The sequence below is a fragment of the Artemia sp. Qi Xiang Cuo genome, chromosome 2 (genome assembly GCF_049724085.1).
Source record: "Artemia sp. Qi Xiang Cuo chromosome 2, ASM4972408v1, whole genome shotgun sequence".
Classification (NCBI taxonomy): domain Eukaryota; kingdom Metazoa; phylum Arthropoda; class Branchiopoda; order Anostraca; family Artemiidae; genus Artemia; species Artemia sp. Qi Xiang Cuo.
Window position 1 is genome coordinate 14,042,874 of NC_142795.1, and position 23,790 is coordinate 14,066,663.

Here is a 23,790-nt window from a genome sequence, read left to right on the forward strand (position 1 = left end):
CCTACTCATATTAATTTCTGCTCGTTTTGAGTTTGACTTATTTTAATTTCTGTTTGTTTTGGGTTTCGTTTATTTATTGATACTGATTTGTGGTAGTTGTGTGCTTGGTAGATGCTTTGATTCTATTTTTGTTCATTTTTGGTTTAGTGGAGTTCTTTACTTTTTTTTGAAAAACTTATTTTGTGCAAAAAGTTTTTTTGATTAATTTTTGTTTGTTTTGTATTGACTTAGTCTTTTTCAGGGACAAAGACTGAGCCTCTTCTGAAGTTAAATAACCATCCCTTCCTAAAAACCTTTTAATACCCCCTGGGCATAACTTACAACCCTTGCCCCTAATCTCTGAAGTTTGTTTCAACCCCAAAAGCCTTGTTATATGATATTTAGACTATTTTGAATAGAATGGCTATCTCAAAATTTCTATTAGACGCATTTCGGGGTAATATGATGTGTGTGTAGGGGGGAGAGTGTAGCTACCCTCTGATCAATTTGACTTTTAAAAAGAGCACTAGAGCGTCTGATTACAAATCCAATGAGCCCTCTTTGATGTCTATATGACCATGCTTCCTATAAAAACCCTATATGTCCCCAGGGCACAACTTACAACCCTTGCGATGAGGGCTGGGGGGATTTGTTATCCTCAAAGAGATAATATCCATACCTTTCTGATAGGCTGAACAAAATGGCTATATCAAATTTTGATTGGAAGTGTTGGGGAAAAGATAGGTGAGGAGCGAGACATTTGCCCTCTGATCACTTTCGACTAATAAAAAAGGTACTAGTTCTCTCAATTTCCAATCGAATGAGCCCTTTTTGAAGCTTCTACAACAAAACTTTCTATAAAAGCGTCATATGCCCCAAGGGCATAACTTACGACCCTTGTTATGAGGGCTATGGGGGGAGGGTTGTCATCCTAAAAGACATAATTTCCGGACCTTTCAACTACGTTGAATAAAATGGTCATATCAAAATGTTGATCCAAATAATTGGCAATGGGGGGTGATTCTCCCTCTGATTACTTTTGACTTTTAAAAAGAGCACTAGTCCTCGATTTCCAATCGAAAGAGCTTTTTTTGAAGTATTCATGACAACACTTTCTATATGACATTATATGACCCCAGGGCATAACTTACAACCTTAGCCCTGAGGGCTGTTGGGGGTTGTCATACTCAAAACCATAATTTCTTGACCCTTCAACTACGTTCAACAAAACTGCTATATCAAAATGTTGATCGGAAATGTTAGGGGAAATGATGGGTATGGGGGGCATTTGCCCTCCGATTGCTTTTGACTATTAATAAGGGCACTAGCTCTCTCAATTGCCAATTGAATGAGTCCTTTTTGAAGTTTCTACGGCAACGCTGGCCAAGACCTAATTTCCAGAACTTTCAACTACGTTGAACAAAATGTCTATATCAAAATATTGATTGGATTTGTTTGGGGAAATGGTAGGCTTGAGAGGGGTGTTAGTTGCCCTCCAATCAGTTTCCACTATTAAATAGGGCACTAGTGCTTTCAATTTCCAATCGAATGAGCCCTTTTTGAAGTTTCTACGACAACGCTATCTATAAAACCTTATATGCCCCCAGGGCATAACTTACACACGTCATTCATATAAAAAACAATTTTTCACAATTAAGGCTTTTAAGTGTAGCCAGCCGAAGGGTGCGTGTTCTCTCCATGACCGACCATAATATTGCCATGCCCATCGGTGGGGCCTGTGCTCACGTTAGGAATCACAAATCTAGATTGTGAATTCGGTTTTCTATAAGACAATCTGGTTTTTTATATTGATTTTATAAACTTATTCATTTCACTGATAATTCTCAATTTTGTTTCAAGAATCTAGTCTGTCACTAGAAAATGTCTAGATATAGAATGCTTAACAGGAAAGGTAGGAGCTATCTATCCTGGTATTATTTTATCAAGGGTACGTGACTTTGCTTCCTTTGAATTATTTTTGCTCTCTGTCTTAGATTTTAAACCGTACCCTATTTCGAGAAAGTACTGAGTTTTGTTTATTAGAAATAGGTTCAACAATGTTGACAAACCAGCTGAAGTTTGGAGGTAGTATACATTTTATGCAAATTGACCATTTGAAAAATTGTCTTTTGAATATGGATGAAAAGAAAATTCGTCTGGTTTTGCTGATTTTACTAATCGATGGAATTGAACAAACAATCTTAGATAATAAATTCAACTCAAAAACTTTTTTTTGTGCGCGAAATGGGCTGGATTTTTCGTGTCGGAGTTTTTATTTGACTAAAAAAACTCAAATCAAACAATTAATGGTTATAAACTATAAATAGGGAGCGACCTTTCAATAACTTAAAAAGAAACTGAAGTTTGATGACAAAACATACATAAAATCAATGTGCTTCGGAAAAAAATATATATGTGTCTCATGTAGTTTTTTTTTTTTTAAATTAACGTTGATTAGGCGTCACTTCTATGGAAAAGGAGTTATGCTTGAACACATTTTTAGAATAGATGAAATTTAATGAAAAAACTTAAATTATTTCAGAAAATAAAAGATTAACAACAAAACTATTGGCTTTAGACATGTTTTTGTTGAATTAGTTTCAGTTGCCATTTATATTGAATTGAAGTGTATTTCAGCTGAAATTGTTTCAATAGATATTTCAATTTATTTACGAAGTTTCAATTGACAAATTATAACTTTAAAAGTCGGTTTTGATGGTTAACGTTTTGCACACGCCAAAAAAAAAAAAAACGTTATGCTCTCTAGTTAAGTCAAGTACTGGAATATTTGACACAAATATCTTCAGTAGAACAGAACATTTCTATATTTACGGATGTATTCAATCATTTTCGGAACGTGCTACTAAGGGTGAAAGAATCTGCAATTTACTGTTGCCTCTTATATCATTAAGAAACTATGGGAACTCTGATCCCACGTTTCCCAATTATTCTGCAAAATTTTCTAAAATTGCCGATCGAAATGGCGGCAAGTTATCTGACTAGTTATTTGATTGAAAGGGAAATTTCTCAAAAACCTATTCTTTGAAAATATAGTCTATAACCTTTTCTATTTCTCTTCCTGAAATTGAAAACTTGTCACTCTTAATGTATTTCTAGATAAGCTATCACAACTTTCTTTCTTCTGTGTTTATTTACTTCCTTGTGTGGCTTTCTCAAAGACTCAAAACCTTTTTTTTTCACCACTGGTTCCATGAACATTATCAATCGTAACTGTATCCCAATATCGATAGAAAACAAGAAAATATTGTATTTGAAAGCGACTTTTCAAGCTATAACGTAGACGATTTTCCACTTAAATAATTTGAAGGAAAAAGGGAAAAGAACAAAAAAAAAAGAAATTCAACGAAAAAAGGACAAACAAATTGGAATGAAATGTCGTATGAAAAAAGCTTCCAACTTGGAACCTTTTTCTTTTTGATGTTTATCTGTTGAATTCTGGTCTATGCAAACATATATATATATATATATATATATATATATATATATATATATATATATATATATATACTTGATAATATGATAGATATATATATATTAGTATATATATATATATAGGGTTCATAACCCTCCATATATATATATATTATTTATAGGTAATATATTACTATTTATATATATATTATATACTGGATTAATCATATTATATATACTATCATTCAAGCGTATATATATAGTACTATATATGAAGCAGTTACTTGATAGATTCTGATTAACGAAAAAGATGCTTATAACTATTCGACGTAAACTTTCGTGATTTCAGATTGATCAGAGGGTTCCAGAACTCTCCACTGCAGTCTCTTTCTAATGTTTCTTGCTCCTTTTCGTAGAAGGTTGACTAGTAGTTGCTTCGTTTGTAACATCCATCTTAGTCTTGTAGTGAACTAAACGGATATGAATCATGTTTGAAGTAGTGAGCACTGTCAATCTCATAGCTGCGTCTGTGTTGTAGTGCTACTATCAATAAAGGAAGCATGTTCATATTATAGTGTAAAGTTTATGACAGCATATGTTATGAAAGTTATGCCAAATTTAAACTGTATTTCTATTGACAAGAATAACGATAAAATATAATTAGAAAATAACCAAAAAAAATGAGGGCGATTTTGAGCCAGTGTGCAAAACGAAGTGAAAAAAAAGAACGATATTTCGGCAAGGACCTCTGATAAGCTGACCTCAGTGCTAAGAAAAAGAGTTTGAAGTGAATTCTAGTAAAGTAGAAGAAACACTGAATTAAAAAAGCAAAAAAAACAATCCAGAATGAATTTGAAACTATTCACAATTTAATAGTCTTTCATATATCTTTCACTTATTTTGTCTTGTTTTTTTTTGTTTGTTTGATTTATTGTGTCAGTCTTTGTTAGAGCTGACTACACAAAGGATTTTTTTATAGCGCTGATGAAGGCTTGGTGAAGATCCTTGCCGAAATATCTGTTTTTGTCTTTTCGGTTCGTTTTGTTCACTGGCTGAAAATCCCCGTCGTTTTATTGGTTATTTTTTAGTGGTGTTTTCTCTCTTTTTTTTATCAAACGTCATGTGTAGCCAGTGTTGTCTTAGAAAGTATTTACTGCTTGCCTATTCTAGCATCAGTTAAATAAGGAGTTTTTTGGAAATTTCACTTTCCCCTTTTAGATCTTCTGTTACTAAAAAAAGAGACGGTTCACTTTTCTGCTTTTAAAATTTCTTTTTCCTCTTTTTTGTCAAATCTTCACAATGTTTCTTGCCCCTTTTTGTCGAAAGCGCATATCAAAATTTTATATTAATATTTCTTATCTCATCCATCTTCATATTGGTCGTGGCAACGACGTGAATAAAAATTAAGACAGTATTTTGTGCAAGAAAATACGCGACTTTGACCCTCTAAAGCCACAATCTCACTTCTGTTTCCTTTTTCTAATTAAATAAAAAAAAACAAGTTGTTTTTAACTGAAAGTAAGGAACGATGTTAAAACTTAAAACGAACTGAACTAGCGAACTAGCGTACTGAACTAGCGCTCGTTAAGGCAAGACATAATTTTTACTTCGTGATAGTTCTCAACTGTGATATCCAGTTTTATTTCAATTATTGCACTGTTGATTCTGGGGCCCCTTATATTTGGATTTTAGAAGAAAGGGGCCCACGCTCGTAAGTTTTTTTGAAATGTCATTTTGATGATTTGAGGAAAGAAGCGAGCGTACTATATATTTAGCGATATATTAATTACCGATACAATATAATTAGCGATGTCTCTCACGAAAAAGTATTTTGATGAACGTATGGACAACTTAAAACAACTGGTAGAAAATCTTCGTACGGAGAATGCAGCGTTGAAACAAGAGAACACTGGCTTGAAATCTGCTCTTGTGGCAGTTAAAAACCAGGTTTTAAGAACTGAATTGTACGTTAAACGCAAGAATCTTCTTATCCATGGAAGTCCTAACAAGGAAAATGAAGATATTGAAGAAACCGTTAATGATTTTTTGTCAGAAATGTCGGTACGGAACTACAGGGATATTAAGTTCACGGCCATCTATAGACTTAGAAACAAGGCTAAAAGTCCCAGGAAACAAAAGTCACATCCGGCATCGGACCCTATTCTTGTATCTGTTCTAAATCTTCGACATAAGGACAATATTATGGCTTGTGTTGGTAATCTAAGAAATACAGGGAAAAGCGTCAGTATTGTCCTTCCATTCGAGCTGGCTAAACGTCGGAAAGAACTTTTGAGTACGGCTTATAATTTAAGAAATTGTAAAGTTGCCTCCGATAAAGTGTCTCATACCAAAGTGGTTCAAAAGGGGACTAGGTTGTGGCTAGAATCTAAAAAGACTTCTAGTTCTAACTGGATCAAGGTTGATGACGCATGCTACGACCCACTTACCCTAGTTTTCCCCTCGGTCAATTCTGATTTCGATTCTGACGCATGATTGTTAGTGAGTGCTCGCTTCCGGTTAATATACTATATCTTCAAAAAATGTGCTGTTCGTTAATGTTATTTGTCTTTTTGTATTTTTCCCTTTTATTTGTGTTTCTCTACCCTCAGTATTTACACCTTCCTGTGCTATTTTACTTGTTATTTTTTTTTGTTTCAGAGCAAAATAATCAAGTTCATGTCATAGCCTTTTTAATTCGGATTAAGAGGTTGACGTCGCTGGTGTTCACGCGACTACAGCATGGCTCTCTGTCACCTGCATGGGTGAGTAATTATGGTTGACACTAATTCTCTATTGGGGATTAACGCTAACATAACACTAGGGAAATTAAATGATTATGAATGTGGGAGAGTTAATTTTAATGAAATTATAAATAATCCGGTTGGTAAAGCCCCCAATATGAATTTTTATGAAAATTTTGAGAATATTATTGATAGTGTGTTTGTGGAGGAGCTGAGATTTTGGGGCTCCGGAGCTCGGTGGGTTGATGCACTCCCGGTTGTGCATCTAAACGTTCAGGGCCTAAATTGCTCGTTTGATGATATTCAATTATTATGTAGGAATTCGTGCCCTGCAATTATCGGTCTCTGTGAAACATTTTTGAGCGAGAAAAATCAGGTACTTTTGGATATTCCCGGTTATATGTTGATATATCTTAACCGCAAGACGGCCCATAAACGTGAACTCGGATTTTACATCCGAAATAATTTTCAGGCTATACTAAGACATGATTTATGTACAAATAATGAAATGGTGTTTGAGTCACTTTTTATAGAAGTCCCAATCAACGCTAAGGAAAGGATAATAATAGGCGAAGTATATCGTTCTCCAAGTGGGTCTATAACCCAATTTATGGAAACATTAGAAGGTGTTCTTGGAAAAGTTTGTTCTGAAAAATCCGAAGTTGTATTAATGGGGGACTTTAACATCGACCTTGCGGATCCGTCATCTAGACAGGCTTCTGATCTTTTGTCTTTACTAATTTCGTATGGATTAGCTCCTTGTATAAACATACCGACAAGGATTTCCAACCAGACAGCAACATTAATTGACAATATTTTTTCATCACTACACTCCATTAAGAATGAAGTACTGCTTTCTGATACTTCCGACCATTTGCCAGTTGCAGCCTTGTTTCCAATCCTCCAAAATCCACAAAGATTAGTCCCCCAAGATACACCGAGATTATGTTGCTCACCAGTGGAGCTGGATAGACTGAAAGAAGATCTGAGTACATCTTCATGGGACTTTTCTTTACCAGAAAAGATAAATTTGGGCAATTATAACTTTCTATTTGTCCAGTTTTATGACACTGTTTAGGTGAAATTCGCGTTTTTTTGTCTAAAATCTCTTTCTAGGAGTCCTAGATCAAAAATATCAACACACATAGCTCCCTGGCTAACACCGGGAGTCCTCAAGTCAATAAATAGAAAGCAGAACCTTTGGAAAGAGTACAAAAACAGACCAAGTGATGCTAAATTAGAAGCATTTAAGTTGTACCGTAATATGCTGAAATCAATTATTCGGAGAACAAAAACAGTGTATTATACTAAGAGATTTGATGATTGTGGTAGAAATATAAAGAAGACGTGGGACGTGATTAAGTAATTTAGTCGGCCATCGAAAAAACTAGAAGGTCTCCCTAAGTCTCTTATGGTAGACGATCAACTTATCACAGAAAAAGGCCAAGTACGACATCATATGAACAAATTCTTTGCGGAGATAGGGAAATCAACTGCTAATAGTGTTTCTCACTGCTCGGTGTCTCAGACTTGGAAGCAGTTCCTAGGCCCCCCGTGCTTGAATTCAATGGCTCTTGAGGACGTTACAGTGCAGGAAATTACAAATATTGTTTTGTCCTTAAAGAATTCTTCAACAGGTTTTGACAAAATTTCTGCTAAAGTAATTAAACATATCCTTCCGTCGATTATAACCCCACTTTGCCATTTGATTAATAGGTCATTTCAACTAGGAGTATTTCCTCAACGTCTTAAATTGTCGCGTGTGATAGCTCTCTTTAAAGGAGGTGACCGTGAGGATCCTGGGACTTATAGGCCGATCTCTCTTTTGTCAGTGTTCTCCAAGATATTTGAAAGGCCAATGCTCAAACGTCTGGTAAGGTTTCTTGAAGCTAAATCTTTTTTCCATAAGCATCAGTTTGGGTTTCGCGCAAAGTACTCTACAGAACATGCTTGTAATAAACTTCTTCAGTTTATACGACAATCTTTAGACTCTAAGCTTATTCCTGCAGCCATTTTTCTCGATGTAAAGAAAGCTTTTGACAGCCTTACACACAAGATCCTCATTGGTAAGCTTTCTCATCATGGTGTGCGTGGGGAAGCATTGTCTTGGCTCTCTTCATACCTCACTGACAGATCTATTGCCATGGAAGATACAGACAAGGAAATTCCAATTGAATACGGAGTACCCCAAGGTTCTATTCTTGGGCCAACCCTATTCCTGATATATGTGAACGACCTCTACCGACTTCTAAACACCCCAATTCCCAATGTTTGCTGTGGATTGTGTCACAAATGTTACTCTCAGACTATGTCGGCGTCCACATCTGATTGTCGAGAAGAACTGGTATCATTTGCAGATGACACTACTCTAGGTGCTGCAGCTCCGGATGAGTCATCTCTTATTCTAAAGCTTCAAGCAATGACTGAAAAGATACTCATTTGGTTTGACATAAATCAACTAGCTTTAAATGTAAAAAAAAGTCGTACCTTCTTATTTTGTCCCGTACAGGTGTGAGCTGTCCCAGAATTATTGAGCTTCCTACACCAACAGGCTCCATAAGTCGCCCCCCAGATCGATATGTACGATTCCTGAGAGTTCTTTTGGATGAAAATTTATCGTTTAAGTTGCACGTTCAAGTAATAAGAGTGAAAATTTCCCGTGGACTTGGAATCATCCGTAAACTAAAGCGTTTATTTCCTTTTCCTATACTCCGTCTTGTATATTTCACTCTCATTTTCCCTTATATATGTTACTGTTCGTCTGTGTGGATGTCTACATTTTCTTCTGTACTTGCTCCTGTTCATATTCTTCATGAGAAAGCGGTAAAAGTTCTCCAGTCAACTACTCACTCTCCTGTTAATCTCCTTAAGATTAGAGATATTTATGTTATATCTCTAGCTTCGTTGGCATATCAATTCTTCCACGGAGATCTCCCATTTTGTTTTTCGGGACTACTTAAGCCAGTAGGGGAAATAAATTTTTACTCAGTTCGAAACAGGGAGGATGTTATGATTCCGGCTACTCCCTCGGTTCGTTCAGACTTTGGTCTGGTCGTGACTGTGGGACGTGCTTGGAACTTGGTTCCTGCTGAGATTCGTCAGTCACAAACACTTGGCTCCTTTAAAAGACAGATGAAAAGTTTCTTATTAAAGCTAAATATTAAATAGTTTATAGTTGTTGTATAGTTTTTTTGTTGGCGTTGGATCCTCGATGATGTAGGGAATTTTTCATTTTTGATTTATTTATTTATTGTCGGGTGATAGGAGGGTCGCTGTTTCGTGTGGACTGTCGGTGAGTTGACTTCTTTTCCTTATAGATTTATATGTTAAACACTGTTTAGTATTGTTTATGCCAAGTTTTAATATTAGTCATTTATTCTGTGTCGTTTCCCAAATAACGGGCCATTGAGCACTTTGGGATATTGTTTTTGTTATTGTTATTTATGGAAATAAATGGAACTTGAACTTGAACTTGAACTTGAACAGAAATTATTCCGTATATGACAAGGGCTGTCCCCTCTTCAACGCCTCGCTCTTTACGCTAAAGTTTTTTATTGTTAAAAAAATAGAGTTGTGAGAAAGTCAAACTTTAGCGTAAAGAGCGAGGCGTTGAGGAGGGGCAGCCCCTTTCATATACGAAATAATTTCTGTTCGTTTTCAGTTTTAACGGCGTTCCTTACTTTCAGTTAAAAAAAACTTATTTTTTTTATTTAATTTTTGAACATTTTTGAATTAATGCAGGTTTTGATTTTGGCTCACCGTGCAGGAATATTTGAAGAAAAAATTTCATATTAATTTTACTTTTATTTGGTTAAATGGCTTTCTCAAAAGTTATTCAATTTTATTTACGAACGTTTTTATTAGTAATAAGTATACATAACTTACGAATTAACTTAAGTAACGAACTTCTATATTCCAAGGCTGTATCCAGGGGGAGGTTACCAGGTTTGAACCCCCCCCCCCCCCGAAATTTTTGACCGAGTCGAAAATTAGTCTAAAAAATACCTGTAAAGACAAAACCATGGGATGCTAGACAAAGTCCACGGGAAAAAATCGGGTACCCCCCCCCCCCCCCGAGCAAAAATTCTGGATCCGCTCTTGCTATATTCATATATTTTTATACGTATATTAGGGGGTTCGCCCCCTAGTCAATACCTTGCTATTTAAGCTAAAGTTCGAATTTTGTTCCAATTCTTTAAAAATGACCCCTTAATCACAAAGGCCGTTAATTAGAATAAATAGCTCTTATGAAAGTACTAAAAAATTTTTGGCTTAAAGAGCGACTAGCGGGTGAACCCCACCATATACATAATATTTTCTGTTCGTTTTAAGGTTTGATGTTGCTCCTTACTTTCAGTTGAAAAACTTGTTTTTTTAAAATTTAATTTCTGATCTTTTTTTAAATAATACTGGGAAATCCGGCGCCCCCTTCATAGCAATGTCCCTTCCCCCATGAAAACTTCCTTCATGGAAAGATCACTCATTTTTTTGGTCACTTAAAAAGGGCACTAGAACTTTTAATTTCCGTTTTAATGAGTCCTCTCAAGATATTCTAGGGCCACTGGGTAGGTACGATCACCCCTGGAAAAAAAAAAAAATAAACACGCATCCTTGATCTTCCTTCTGGCAAAAAATACAAAATTCCACATTTTTGTTGATAGGCGCTTGAAACCTCTACAGTAGGGTTCTCTGATACGCTGAATATGATGGTGTGATTTTCATTAAGGTTCTATAATTTTTAGGGGGTCTTTCCCCCTTTTTTCTGAAATCAGCCAAATTTAGCTCAAATTTAGCAGCAATCAGCTCAGGCGCGTAACTTTTGATGGGTAAGACTAAAGTTGATGAAACTTATATATTTGAAATCAGCATTAAAATTTAATTCTTTTGATGTATCTATTGGTATCAAAATTCTGTTTTTTAGTTTCGGTTACAATTGAGCCGGGTCGCTCCTTACTTGCAGTTCGTTACCACGAACTGTTTGATATTACTTGCTTTCAAAAAACCATGTAGCCTACTAATTGCAAATTCTTATAAATGCGAGTATAAGGATATTGTGTTGTTTTTGGCTCTTTTCCTAATGAAGGACAATCATAAACACTACCCTCATTCAAGCGCATGTTTAATGTAGTATCAGTAAAAAATAGTGATGAGTGCAAGGTATACCCCTCGGAAATTCCTCCTCGCAAAATTTCCCCGCATGAAAAATTGAGTAGATTCAGAGAAAGTACAAATTATTTTTGTTTTGACTTGATATTTGTATTCCGTGACCACTTACAAGTTCTAAATAATTACCACAGTTTATATAATTATCCAGTAAGCTTATCGCAGATCATTTCTGGTCTTCGTTCTCGGTGCAAACAAAAAGCTCCTCCCACTTCTTTCTGCATTAGCGGGTTAGTCTGTTTCCGTCAATCAATGAGAAATGGTTACAAAGTGCATTATTCGTAATAGTGGGTTTCCACTTGTTTCCGATTGTTTCGCGTCTGACTTGTCTACCCGTGAAAAGATCTGATTCCGCTTATGTTTCTATCTGCAAAAACGTTCTCTGGAGCACTCGCACCTTGGTCCGGGTTTTTATAATGGGTGAGATAGGGAAAGAACATAATGGATAATTATATAAACTGTGATAATTACAAACGACGTCAAACAGCCCCACACTTTATTGTCACCAATTCGTAATTAGTCGACGAGAAAAGCACCCTTATTTTAGTGAAATTTCATTGTCAATTAGTCTAAAGAGCCACTGAAAACGAAGGGAGTAAATTAGTATTGAATAAAAAAAGAGGCAGGAAAGAAGACAATTAGAAGAGGTAAGAAATGAATAAATCAATGAAAAACTCCGTAGGATCAATTCCTGGAATTTTTGAAAACAGAGAATACCTGGGAAGATTCCCAGGTATTAATAATTTTGTTTGCCTTTAGGGGCGATTATTTTCATATGTGGACACACATCGTCATCGACTCGGCGCAAATTACTTACAGCTTCCCGTGAACTGCCCGTATAGAACAAGGGTTTCAAACTACCAGAGAGATGGACCAATGACCTTTGCTTTTGAAGATGGGGCTTCAAATTATTTTCCTAACAGCTTTAGTGGACCTAAGGACCTCAAGATGTACCTAGAGTCCAAATTTCCCGTTTCTGGCGATGTTACAAGGTAAAAGTTATTAATTTCTCATTTACTTGCGTTCAATTGAACTTCAGCGGTTTTACTATTTTATTATATTATTATTATTTATTATTATTATTATTTTATTTTTTTATTATTATTATTTATTATTTTTACCATAGTAGGCAACGCCGTCTATAAAATTTAGAACTTTGGCCTTGTTCGTCCCCTTGTAATAAATAATGATGATAAATTGGATAATTGTATGTTATTTATAGTAGTATTAAATAAACAGAAACAAGTTTTTTTTAATCAAAATTATATATTAAAAACGTATCAAAATTACTCCGCGTATAAGGGGGGCTGCTGTCTCTTTACCTCCCTCCCCCACCCCCCGCTATTTGAAAATGTGAAGTGACTTTATAAGTGCAAAAAATGTAGTTAATGAATGATTGCTAGGACTATATTTACCGGTTGCCTTTAAAGTATTTGATTTGAAATATTCTTGTATAAAACAAATGCGTGAAATATTGTAAAAAAAATGCTTTTTATCCCATCCCAATTGCCCTTATAGTTGAGCAGTCGTCCTTAGAGTATTCAAGCTTTCAAACCTTACCGGAAGAAAAATTAAAATTTTAGCGTAAAGATTTAGGGGCTATGGAGAGGGAAGCCCACTCCCCTTGTATATGGAATAATTCGAGTAAAATGGCGGATTTTTGTAGATAGGGGCTTGAAACTTCCGCATCAGGGTTCTCCGATGTACGAATTTGATGATGTAATCTTAGTAAAGGCCAGTGGCCGTTGTGGGGGTGTTTGGTTCTTTTTCGAAAATCAGAGAAATTTTCGCAGGGCCTAAATTTTTTAGGTTAATTTTAAACTTGATGAATTGTGCATACTTAGAATCACGATAAAATTTAAAATTCTTTTAAAATTGAATTTTTTTGACGTATATATCGTTATCAAAGTAATTTTTTTAGAGCTTCGGTTACTATTATCCCGAATTGCTCGTTACTTACTGTTTGTTCCATGAATTTTTTTTTTTTTTAGATTGATCTTTAGGATAATTGCTGGCTTTGTATTGCTGTATTGTTATCGTATCTTCTTCTAGGCATATTTTACGAGATTACCTCCCATTAGGTCTAGTTAAATATATATAATCATATATATGAAAATCTCCTCTCCCTAACACAAAAGTGGAATTCTAACAGAAAGACTGTTTCTTGGGCATATCCCATTGTACAGGGCATCCCATTGATGAAGGATAAGTCGTGGTTAGGTCTTAGGAGATTATGTATGGATTTCATCCTTATTACATACATACCGTTTTTAGCTGATATGAGGATATTTAGGCTTAAGTACGTATTTTATCTAACCCTGGTTTAACCCAATTTCCGGTGGCATTGCGAGCTAACAACATCTTATTTATTTTGTTTCGTAGCATCATATACCTGTGTATAGAAAAGAAAGTAGGGGTAATCGCGCCCCCCCCTCCTATAAAGCCTGACAGACGACGATACTAAGATGTTTTAAGGAAAGTGTGTTTGAATTTGCGAAGATCTGAATAATTGGTCTTGAAAATTGATTCTTTCATTATAAAAGTTCCTAAACAATCCCATGTCGCCGTCCTCCTGAAGCTGTGGTCATGGTTGACTTGTGTGCGTAATTTTACATTGGAGGACGTTGCTTATCTTTTGTTTGAATTTACGTTTTAAGTTAGTTTTTTTTTGTTGCCATATTTTCAGCACTTGTACTAGGGTGATAATTTTGTATTGTTTCACGACTTACATTAGTTTTTACTAATCTTTTTCTTAATTTGCCAAGTAATTATACAGTATTCAGATATTGCGCATGTATCCACAAATGGAGAAAAAACAATATCTTTCATTGACTGTATCAATACATAGCCAAACTTCGCTAGGTCGATCTTAGGGATTGTTAGAAAACCGTGAGTTAAACACAGCAGAAGAATTTTCCTTTTTTTATAGTTATATTAAACCTGTAGCCTCTAACAACTCCTATGAAATACTTAGTTTCTTACTCGTATAAATTTTTATAGACTCATTTGAAATTAATGGGTGTTTTCTTATTTTGAATCAGTACAACAAACAGATTTTTTCACGAGTATATTGTGAAAATTAGAGTTTCGGTTTTATTGACAAGGCCAGCTCTTTATCTTACATAAAAAAGGAATATGTGGCATTTACGCTACACTTTCAACGTCTTATACAGTCTTACATAGACTGCTTATGTGCATAGGAACGAATGCACCGCCATGTTGCAGTATGACCTCTGACACTGGAAGACTGTACACTTAAATGCGGCACGATGTGAAATTGATGGGCCATGTCTATAGCTTACCAATAATTCTAAACTAATTGATTGTCTCAGAATTTTCTCTGGATAACATGTCAGCCTTATTTTTATAGGACATGACTTTTCTCCGTTATGATCTGTTACCTAATAAGGGCACTAGTGGTTTTAGTTTCCGTTTGAATGAGCCTTCTCCTGATATTTTCTAACCACTGGTTCGAGGCAACCGCTCATGGGAAAATAAAATAAAAAAATAAATGCGCACCTGTTGGGGCCCCGTGCCCCTTTTTATCTGATAAATGTCTCTTTTCCTTTTTACATAGATTTTTATATAGAGATTTACATAGAGAACTACAAGATACTTTTTACATAGAGACGTACAAGATACATGGCAAATAGATATGACAATGTTTCATATGTCTTCAGTTCTGCTTATCGCTGTTTTAGCGTTATCTTTCGGTATTTCTAAGCAGGGCCTTATCTACTAACATTACTTGTTCTAGTTTAGTTTTAGAGATGAGGGGAGGGGGTCAAAACTGGTAATTTTTATAACTAGTTTTTAAATCACATTGTTTGTCGAGAAACTAATGCACGTATTTTTAACCAGGTTCATACACAGGGGTCAGTCAAACCCGTTTCCAGTGTGTTTTTATACGCCTGTTTTTTAAAGCTTTTTTGAATTTCTGTGTCCTATCCAAAATAAATTTCGGTACTTGTATGATATACCCCCTGCAGCTCAAGTTGTTCATCCATTGGCGCACTGTAAACTGGGTTCTTTCGCTAGTTTCTTTCAACTTAGCGTGAGAAAAGACAAAGAGAAGTGATAGAATAGACTGGCAATATATAATTTTGGCTATATATTTGCACATTAGGGGGGGGGATGGGGTAAAATATTTGGACAGTGTGAAGTCAGAAAACAATTCTTACTTCATAATATCCGACTAATTGTGGTTAACACATTTTTGCATGCAAACCGGCTGTACTTTACCCCCACCCCCCTAATGTGCATATAATGTGAAAATTAGATTTTTATCATACTATGGTATATTTTATTAAGATTAACCTAACTTCACTTTTTGAGCTGCAGGGAGTACCTAAATTTCAGTGCAAGTTCCTGTTTTCATCATGTGCTTTTGAATTTAATGGTTCACACTGTCCAAAATGCGTGACTGTAACCATGGTCTATTACCCAATCATATAGGCTAATATATGTTTGGGCTAGTATAGGCTGCAATAGGCTAGTATGAGCTGCATCCTAGGGGTTCTGATGCTTGAAAAGCCTGCTGAGATTTTGTTAAGTCATTAAAACAAAACATGAACTTAGGAAATTAGGAACTTATGTTTATCCACTCAGCAAAAAACAAATATCTTAATTTCTGTATTTTCGATGAAGGACCTCAGCATGCTTGCTTCGATATTTGATCCAATATGCTCTGTCGAAAGAGAGGCTAAAATTATATTAGCCTACAAGCCTTATAATTTTTTCATCTAGCCCTGACTGCAGCCCTGGTGGGATTCGTGCATTATAGTATTCAAGGGATAAATGATGAATGGGAATTAAATAATTTTTATGAAATAAATACGTACACCCCCTGTTTCGTATATAAATCAGACAAATTCCCTATTTTCGCTGCAATGTTACTTGGTACTTTTTAAGGCTTGTAATGCGGGCTTTTAATCATTTCCAGTTGAATATATTATTTATTCTGTTTTTTTTTGCCCTAATTTTATCAAAAAATAGCAAGTGCCTTTGTATTGTTTTATTGTGCTAGCTTCGTTTAACCACAAAATGTTTTGTCATGTTTACTTGAATCTGCGAGCTCCGCGGTCTTGAGTAGTTTTAAAATTGATCAATAATGTATTGTTGCCAACCGCGGAAGTTCCGCTTTGAGATTTGCTTATGCGCCGAAAAGGAGAGGAGACAACGATCGCGCTTGTGAATTTGCCAAACCTGTTTCCACGCGGTAGTTGTTGTTTGCTCGCGCTATTAGAAATTTTAATTTTGTGAATTCTGTGATTTTAAATTTTGCAAAATGGAATCCAAACGATTAAGTGAGGAGAATATAGATTTCCGTGTTAAAAGAGCAAGGAAAGTTTTGTCGCATGATCAAAAAGTTGAGATATTGAACCTTATTGCAAAGGGTGAAAGTTATGCAGTCTGTTATGAGTTATGAGTAGTCTGTGCGAACAATTAAAAAAAAACGAGGCAAAAATTTTGGCATCGTACGCCGGTGATTTTGTGCACGTAGTTCAAGATTCGAATGTACAAACTATGGAGAAAACCGTTTCGTCATGGATAGGAGAACAGATGCAAAGTGGAATCGGTTTAACTAGTGATGACGTAATTGATAATGCAAAGCATGTATATGACCATATTGTCCAGACTGCAGGAGCTAGTCAATCTCCTAGTGGCTTTGAACCGAATCAAAACTGGTTTAAAAATTTTTGTAAGCGTATAAATTTGTCTAATACGGCTATCGCTAGTGACGGTGACTATGAAGTGGCAAAGGACTTCCCAGCTGAATTTAACAATTTTATAGCAGAGAAAGGCTTTCAACCGGAACAGGTTTTTAGTGCTAGTGCAACTAAGTTCTTTTGGAAGAAAATGCCCGCTAAAACTTATATATCTAAGGAAGAGCAGAAATCTTTTGGATATAGGGCGTCGAACAATCGTGTCTCACTTCTATTCTGTGGAAATGCTTCCGGTGATTATTTCATAAAACCAATGCTTGTTCATAAGTCTGCTAATCCTCCTGAATTGAGAGGCAAAAATAAAGCACATCTTCCTATTTATTGGTCTCACAATCGAAAAACTCTTGTTACAGCAGTTTCATTCATATCTTGGTTCAATAATTGCTTTGTACATGAAGTTGAACTGTATTTAAGGGCCAAAAATCTTCCATTTAAGATACTGTTAGTCCTTGATGATATTTCTGGCGTATCTAAAGACTTTGTATATGCACATCCTAATGTGGAACTGATATTTCTTCCATCGAATACTGGCTCTATTCTCCAGCCTATGAATCAAGGAATTATATCAGCTTTTAAATGTCACTACATTCGTCATACTCTTACTGGAATTTTGGATTTGGTCGATAAAAATTCGGTCAACACTTTCGCAATGGAATGGGAGAGATACAATATAGCAGACGCAATTGTTAATATGAAGTTTGCTATTCAGGATATTCAACAGTCGATTCGAAATCGCTGCTGGAAAAAATTATGGCCTGAGGTTGTTAATAATTCGGATGAAGAATCGCAGTCCGATGAGATTTACAAGATTACTCGGTTGTTTCGGGCTGTGGGAGGGATGGATTCGAGGGTATCGAGGAGTCTGAAGTTGAAGAGTATCTCGAGTCCCATGGAGAAGAAATAATCGAAGAATGTGTTGAAGGATTCATGGATGCACATTTTGACGACAGCGTAGAAGAAGATGACGCCCCTCTTCCCCAGTCAAAACTCACAACAGATGTTTTAGGCAAAATCCTACACACTGTAAAAGAATTGACCGATCTTGTGTTTGATTGTGACCCTTTTATGGAAAGAAGTTGTAAGTTCAAGCGGGAGTTACAACAAATAATTAGCCCATACAAGGATTTACTCAAAGATATGCAAATTCGACAAAGACAGTCGATTTTTAATTATGAAAAACCTAACGTTTGTGTTCCTGTTATAACGACGATTGTAAGTACACCTGAGCCAGTTGCACATAGCTTCATTACTAAAGATGAGCCAAGTGACCCTTCGCCAGAGCATCAGTGACTCTTATACTGTGCCTTTTTCTTTCATTTTTTGTTGGTAAGTAGTTTTCTTTCTTCCTTGTGTACTTTTCTTAGTAAATTTTGGATAAAGGGCTCTTGGCTATGTCTGAAGCAACAGAGTTAGTTAAATTACTCGATGCCTTTTTTATGCTCTTTCCAAATATAATAATCATTTTTGTAGGAAATGAATTTTACCCCCACCCCTATATACGAATTAAGGGTATACATTTGCACATTAGGGGGGTGTGGGTAAAGTTTCAACTTACCTCCCATTTAAATCAGAAATAAAATTTGCCCCCATCCCCCCTAATGTGCAAATATATACCCTGAATTGGTATATATGGGTGGGTGTAAATTCATTTCCGACAAAAATGATTATTATATTTGGAAAGAGCATAAAAAAGACACCAAGTAGTATATTAACTTTATTCGTAAGTCAATAATTTGATTTGGTAAAAATTTACCGGTCCTTTTAAATAGCTACCTCTACCCCTTATCCCTCTAAGGAGCACAGATGTTCGAAGAACTTGGACAAACTATGAAACTTTCAGAAATTGGTCTACACCATACACAAGGACTAAGATTGTTTTGAGCCTCATAACTTGTCCAATCCTGGTTTATAAGGTTTTAATGAATTTGAAAAATATGTTTTAAATTTGGAAAAAAAAACCTAGTATGGCTTAAATTCTTATTCAAATGACTAAAATTGTGGTTGTAGGTCGGCTGCCAGACCAGGTCATCTTAAGTGATGAGGGGCGTACAGTTTAAGCCAGTTAAATTTCCTGTGACTGGTATTTGATATAAATTTGAGGGCATTAAAAATTTGTTTCCCATCTCTATCAAGAAGAGTGACTTATAAGGATAAACTTGATGAAAAATTTTAAATTTAAGAGATCAAATTAAATTTGTAGTCAGTCTGACTAATAATATTTTGAACAAATTTAGTAAACTACTGGAATTTACCCAGAGAATTTTGGGGGATAGGTTGAGGGCCCCGGTAAATTTTTGATTATCTCACTAATTAGATAGCTAAGAATTTAACATACCTTTAGAATCATAATTTCCTTCTGGATCCAAATTTAACATTCATTTGCGTTGAAAATTAACTGTGTCTCGCCCACCTAATGTGCAAATATATGCCGAGAGTAGTATATATGCCCAGTAGTAATATATATATATTTTTTCATAAGCCACTCTTTCCTCCAAATTGATGTAATAGTTTGTCAAAATAATGAAAGATCCGTTGCATAGGCCTATATACAATCCAATGTATATATCTATCTTATGGGGTGGGGGTAAAGTTCATTTCCGACACAAATGAATTTTGTATGTGAGTTCAAAATGAAATCGGTATTATTTTAAATCACTAAAATCTAGTGTTTTTTTTTCACGGTGGCAACCGTGCTTGTGTTGCTTAGTATTCTTGCTTCTTTGTTGTTGTTTTTTTTTTTCTGTGTTTGTGTGTGTTGTTTTTCGTAGTTTCAGTGGGCTTTGACAGTTGATATCAACTGTTAGCCGTTTTGTAAGGAAAAGTACAGTTTATTGTTCAGTTTTGCTATTTAGTAGGAACAGGCAAAAAGAAAATTCCTGTTATCTCAATATTCGGGATACTTGACAACACAAAAAGAAGACTTCTTCTTTTTTGCTATTGTTCAAGTAGGCTAATGCAGGAACGATTCTAGGTGTATGAATAACGGCTGTACTGAAATAAAGGCAGTTTTTTGCGAAAAATCGCATCTTACTTTAGTCCAGTCACTATTAACACTTGAAAAAAGGGTACTGTTCTTTTAGCTCGAAGCCACTCGAGAAGTGAAGTTTGGTTAATGTTAATGAAATAAAACAAAATATGATGAAAATATAATAGTTTCGAAACAAATTGCGGCTTTAGGGGGGTGGGGGGTAAAGCAAAGCATATATTAAATACGTAACCTAACATAACCTAGGTACCTTTTCCCCCCTATACCCTAAAAAACTAAAGTCTAAATATTTTAAACGCAATCAGAAACCAGTGTTTGCAATCCTCTGCATAAGAAATCTCCGTTGAAATTACCTGTTTGACTAGTTTCTTTTGTCATCTTCGCTGCGTGGATTCGAGCTAATAGAACAATACCAAAAAAAGAACTGGCACTATAAATTTCCACTCGAATGAGCCTCTTAAATTTTTAATGGCTATGCCTTCCATACAAAATGGCAAAAAAAACATATTGAAAGTATATTGTTCTTTACCAACAGCCCCAAAATTGGATAGGCCCTGCTCTGTTTCCCTTGGTCGCTCCTCTGTTTATGCGACCTTTGTATTTGTCTGTGCTTCCAACATCTTTGCTTTTCTAGTTCTTACTTCCCATAAGCTTCCACTGGTCTGGCAACTGTCTAAATGACACAAATTACGAGACCACTTCGTCGCCAAAAGGCTAAAATGAGTAGCACCCCCTCCCTCATCAAAAAAAGAATAACTAGGGAATTTAGTTTTACTTCCAACTAGTTTTGGCTGAAATTCTGTAACCCCATCTGCAATAGGTCCTGATGACATATATTTACGGGGTATCTCTCACTGACCTCTTCTACGTAAATCAGGTCGTGTTCTGATCCTCAAAAAGCCCAACAATTCCATTAGCTCTTCATTATAAGAATTTATTCTAAAAAAATTGATCAAGTTTCTTTAAGGTTTGACAATCCAGTCAGGGAATGTCCTGATTACAAGAACTTATGAATCCCCCCTTCCCCAAAGGGGTTACAGAATGTCCACATACCAAAAGGCATGAATAAGACACCAGTTTTAACTTCTCAAAAAGCTTAATTAAGTTCGCTAAATTTTTCACACATTTTAAGTAATATTTCATCAAAGCTTTCTCATGTAGAGTTTATATATACTGATAACAAATCCGAGGTTAACACTGAAAAAAAGGGGGCCAAGTACTTGTTTCAGAACAGAGACTATTTTATATCTTTATAAAAATAATGAGTAAACCATGAGTAATTTCCATAATTCGTGACACTTGCTCAAGGTACTGCATGGATGATATCAACACATATAATATCATCAAACCTAAAAACACTCCTTTATAAACAGATACTGCAGCATTGTGGCTTCAGGGAATCCTTACTTAAGTGAAGTTGAACCATGACTGGTACATCAAGTGAGGTGAAAAAAGGCAATTCATTCGAGTGAAATAAAAATAATCAGCTAGGACTATCTTAGTGACTATCAGCTAGGCCTATCGAATGAAATAGTTTTAATGGTCGTATTTTAGTGTGAGTTTCTTTTATGTTTTCATTTGTTTTGCTGAGGACGGCCCATGGATATAGGGTCAAAATATTCATTTAGGGTTAAGGTTCCATTGTCTTAAGAAAAAAAAATTCCTGTTGTTTCTACTTGTTGTTTGTATTTATGCAACTTTTTCAATTGTCTGTAGGCTACTGGCTGCTGGCAGGCTATGTCAATTCCTGGTTCGGTCCTATTTTGGCCCAAGGGAATCCTTACTTGAGTGCAAGAACTAAGAGCAAACATTTTCACTCAAAATTTAAATTTATTTCAATGTTCTAAAATATATATATATATATATATATATATTAAAATCTGAATTATAACTGTTGACAGCCAACCTGTTGGTAATTCAGCTACGTTTTCTCTTTACTGCCTGTTTGTGACCTGTCCAATTCCAATTTAGGTCAAACTAATAAAAGTCAAACAAATCAGTTTATATATATTTTCAAAAAGGAAAAAGGACTACACAGGGAAATTATTTCTTGAAAAGAGTATTCATTCAGATATTTTTTATTTCTTTTTGTTTGCAAGCACATATTGTTGCCAATGCTCTTCCATGCTTGCCTCATTTCTATGAAAATATCAATTTTCTCAGATGAGGAAACAACTAGTTTCGGGACTTTACTATTGGTCATAAATATTAATTATGACTTATGAGTTGTGACCAATTTGTTATGACCAATGAATCATGACCAATACAAAGTCCCGAAATTTGCATTATGACCAATTTTATTATTTATTATGAAAATGTATTATGACTAAAAAATGAAGTATGGCCAATATTGCCTATTGGTCATAAAGACTATTTGGCAAAAAAAAAAGATATTTGGCATCTACGTCAATTTGAGAGGCAATAGAAAAAAGTACATGGTTTGTAAGAAATTTGACACACCATGTTGACATATTTCTTAAATTTAAACACGAACACGAATAATTCCTTAGGATGATATCACTTTAGCAAATTGTGTGAATTTTTTTTAGTTAGATTATTTTGTGCAGCTTAAAAAACTGCATGTGAGGGTAGCCTTAACTGAATTTCAGTCAGAATAAGATCCCCTTATTTTTTTTTTTGTGTTGTTTTGTTTTCCTTCTTCGTTTTTGTGCTTAACCCGCATTAACGCTAAGTAAAACCGCTTAAATTCCTAGTTGTTTCTAGGTATGAGTCAGGTGAGGAAGATAATTTCAGTCAAGCTCGGGTATTCTGGAGAAAAGTTCTCGGCCCTGAGGAAAAGAAACGTCTTGTTGCTAATATTGCTGGTCATCTAAAGAATGCACAACCCTTCATCCAGGTTTGTTTTGTCTAAGTTTTTAATGAGAGTCTAATGGAAGTTCTAGTGTGTTCCCCTCCCCCCTCACGCTTAAGGGCATTCTGCTAATCACATGTTATTATAGGCAATTCGTAATGCGAGAGCAACTGTAACAATAACAGATCTCTTAATTTTTTGAAGTATCAATTTGTACCTAATTTACCAATTGCAGAAATGCAAAAATATTTGTAGAGGAGGTGGAAGTCTGAAAAAGGTGTTTTTTTTAGAGCGGTGGTATATTTTTTTGTGAATCACAATTGTGCTAGCTTATGATATTTTTTATTTTACATGGGGATGGTGGGAGCTTCACTGCGGCTTAATACCCAGAATACTGAAATAACTAATATGGATATTCCCAACACTTTATTTTAAGTCATTTTTCATCTAATTCTTCTGTTCCTGTTTCGGAAGAAATAGAACGTTTTGCTGCTAATATAGCTGGTCATCTAAAAAATTATAATACATTGGCCTGCTGTACACAAGAAAAAAACGGCGTAATAAAAAAAAATGGCACTATACACATTTAAGCTATATAGAAAGAGCACACGCTCACACACAGTGTTGACAGCATCGATTCTAGATAGTAATACGAGTTGATAGTGACTCGGAAAAAAATTTGCTTATTTTACGGACTACAAATTTTTGATTCAGTAACATCTAGGAGGTCGAGTACATCAAACCCTATGTAGCAGAGTCACGTTTTTTTTTTTTTTTTTTTTTTTTTTTTTTTTTTTTTTTAAGAGTTAGCTACAAAAGGAAATTAAGATGTTGCATAATACCAATCTTACTTTTTGCTTATCATTTGCTCCCATTCAATCCCACAAGTGGAATATATACCAAATATGAGGTAAAGCACCAAAAGAATACAGCTTAGCGAATAGACGCTTG

At 35.2% G+C, this 23,790-nt stretch overlaps 1 protein-coding gene across 2 annotated transcripts in view; it reads left to right on the plus strand.

The window, feature by feature from the left end:
- Positions 1-23,790, plus strand: part of Cat (Catalase) — a 144,029-nt gene that overhangs the window by 113,420 nt on the left and 6,819 nt on the right. For both annotated transcript variants that reach the window (XM_089099174.1, XM_089099180.1), the window contains exons 9-10: positions 12,075-12,307; positions 22,752-22,884. In XM_089099174.1, the coding sequence (XP_088955300.1) occupies positions 12,075-12,307; positions 22,752-22,884 (366 nt within the window). The remainder of the gene's footprint in view (positions 1-12,074; positions 12,308-22,751; positions 22,885-23,790) is intronic.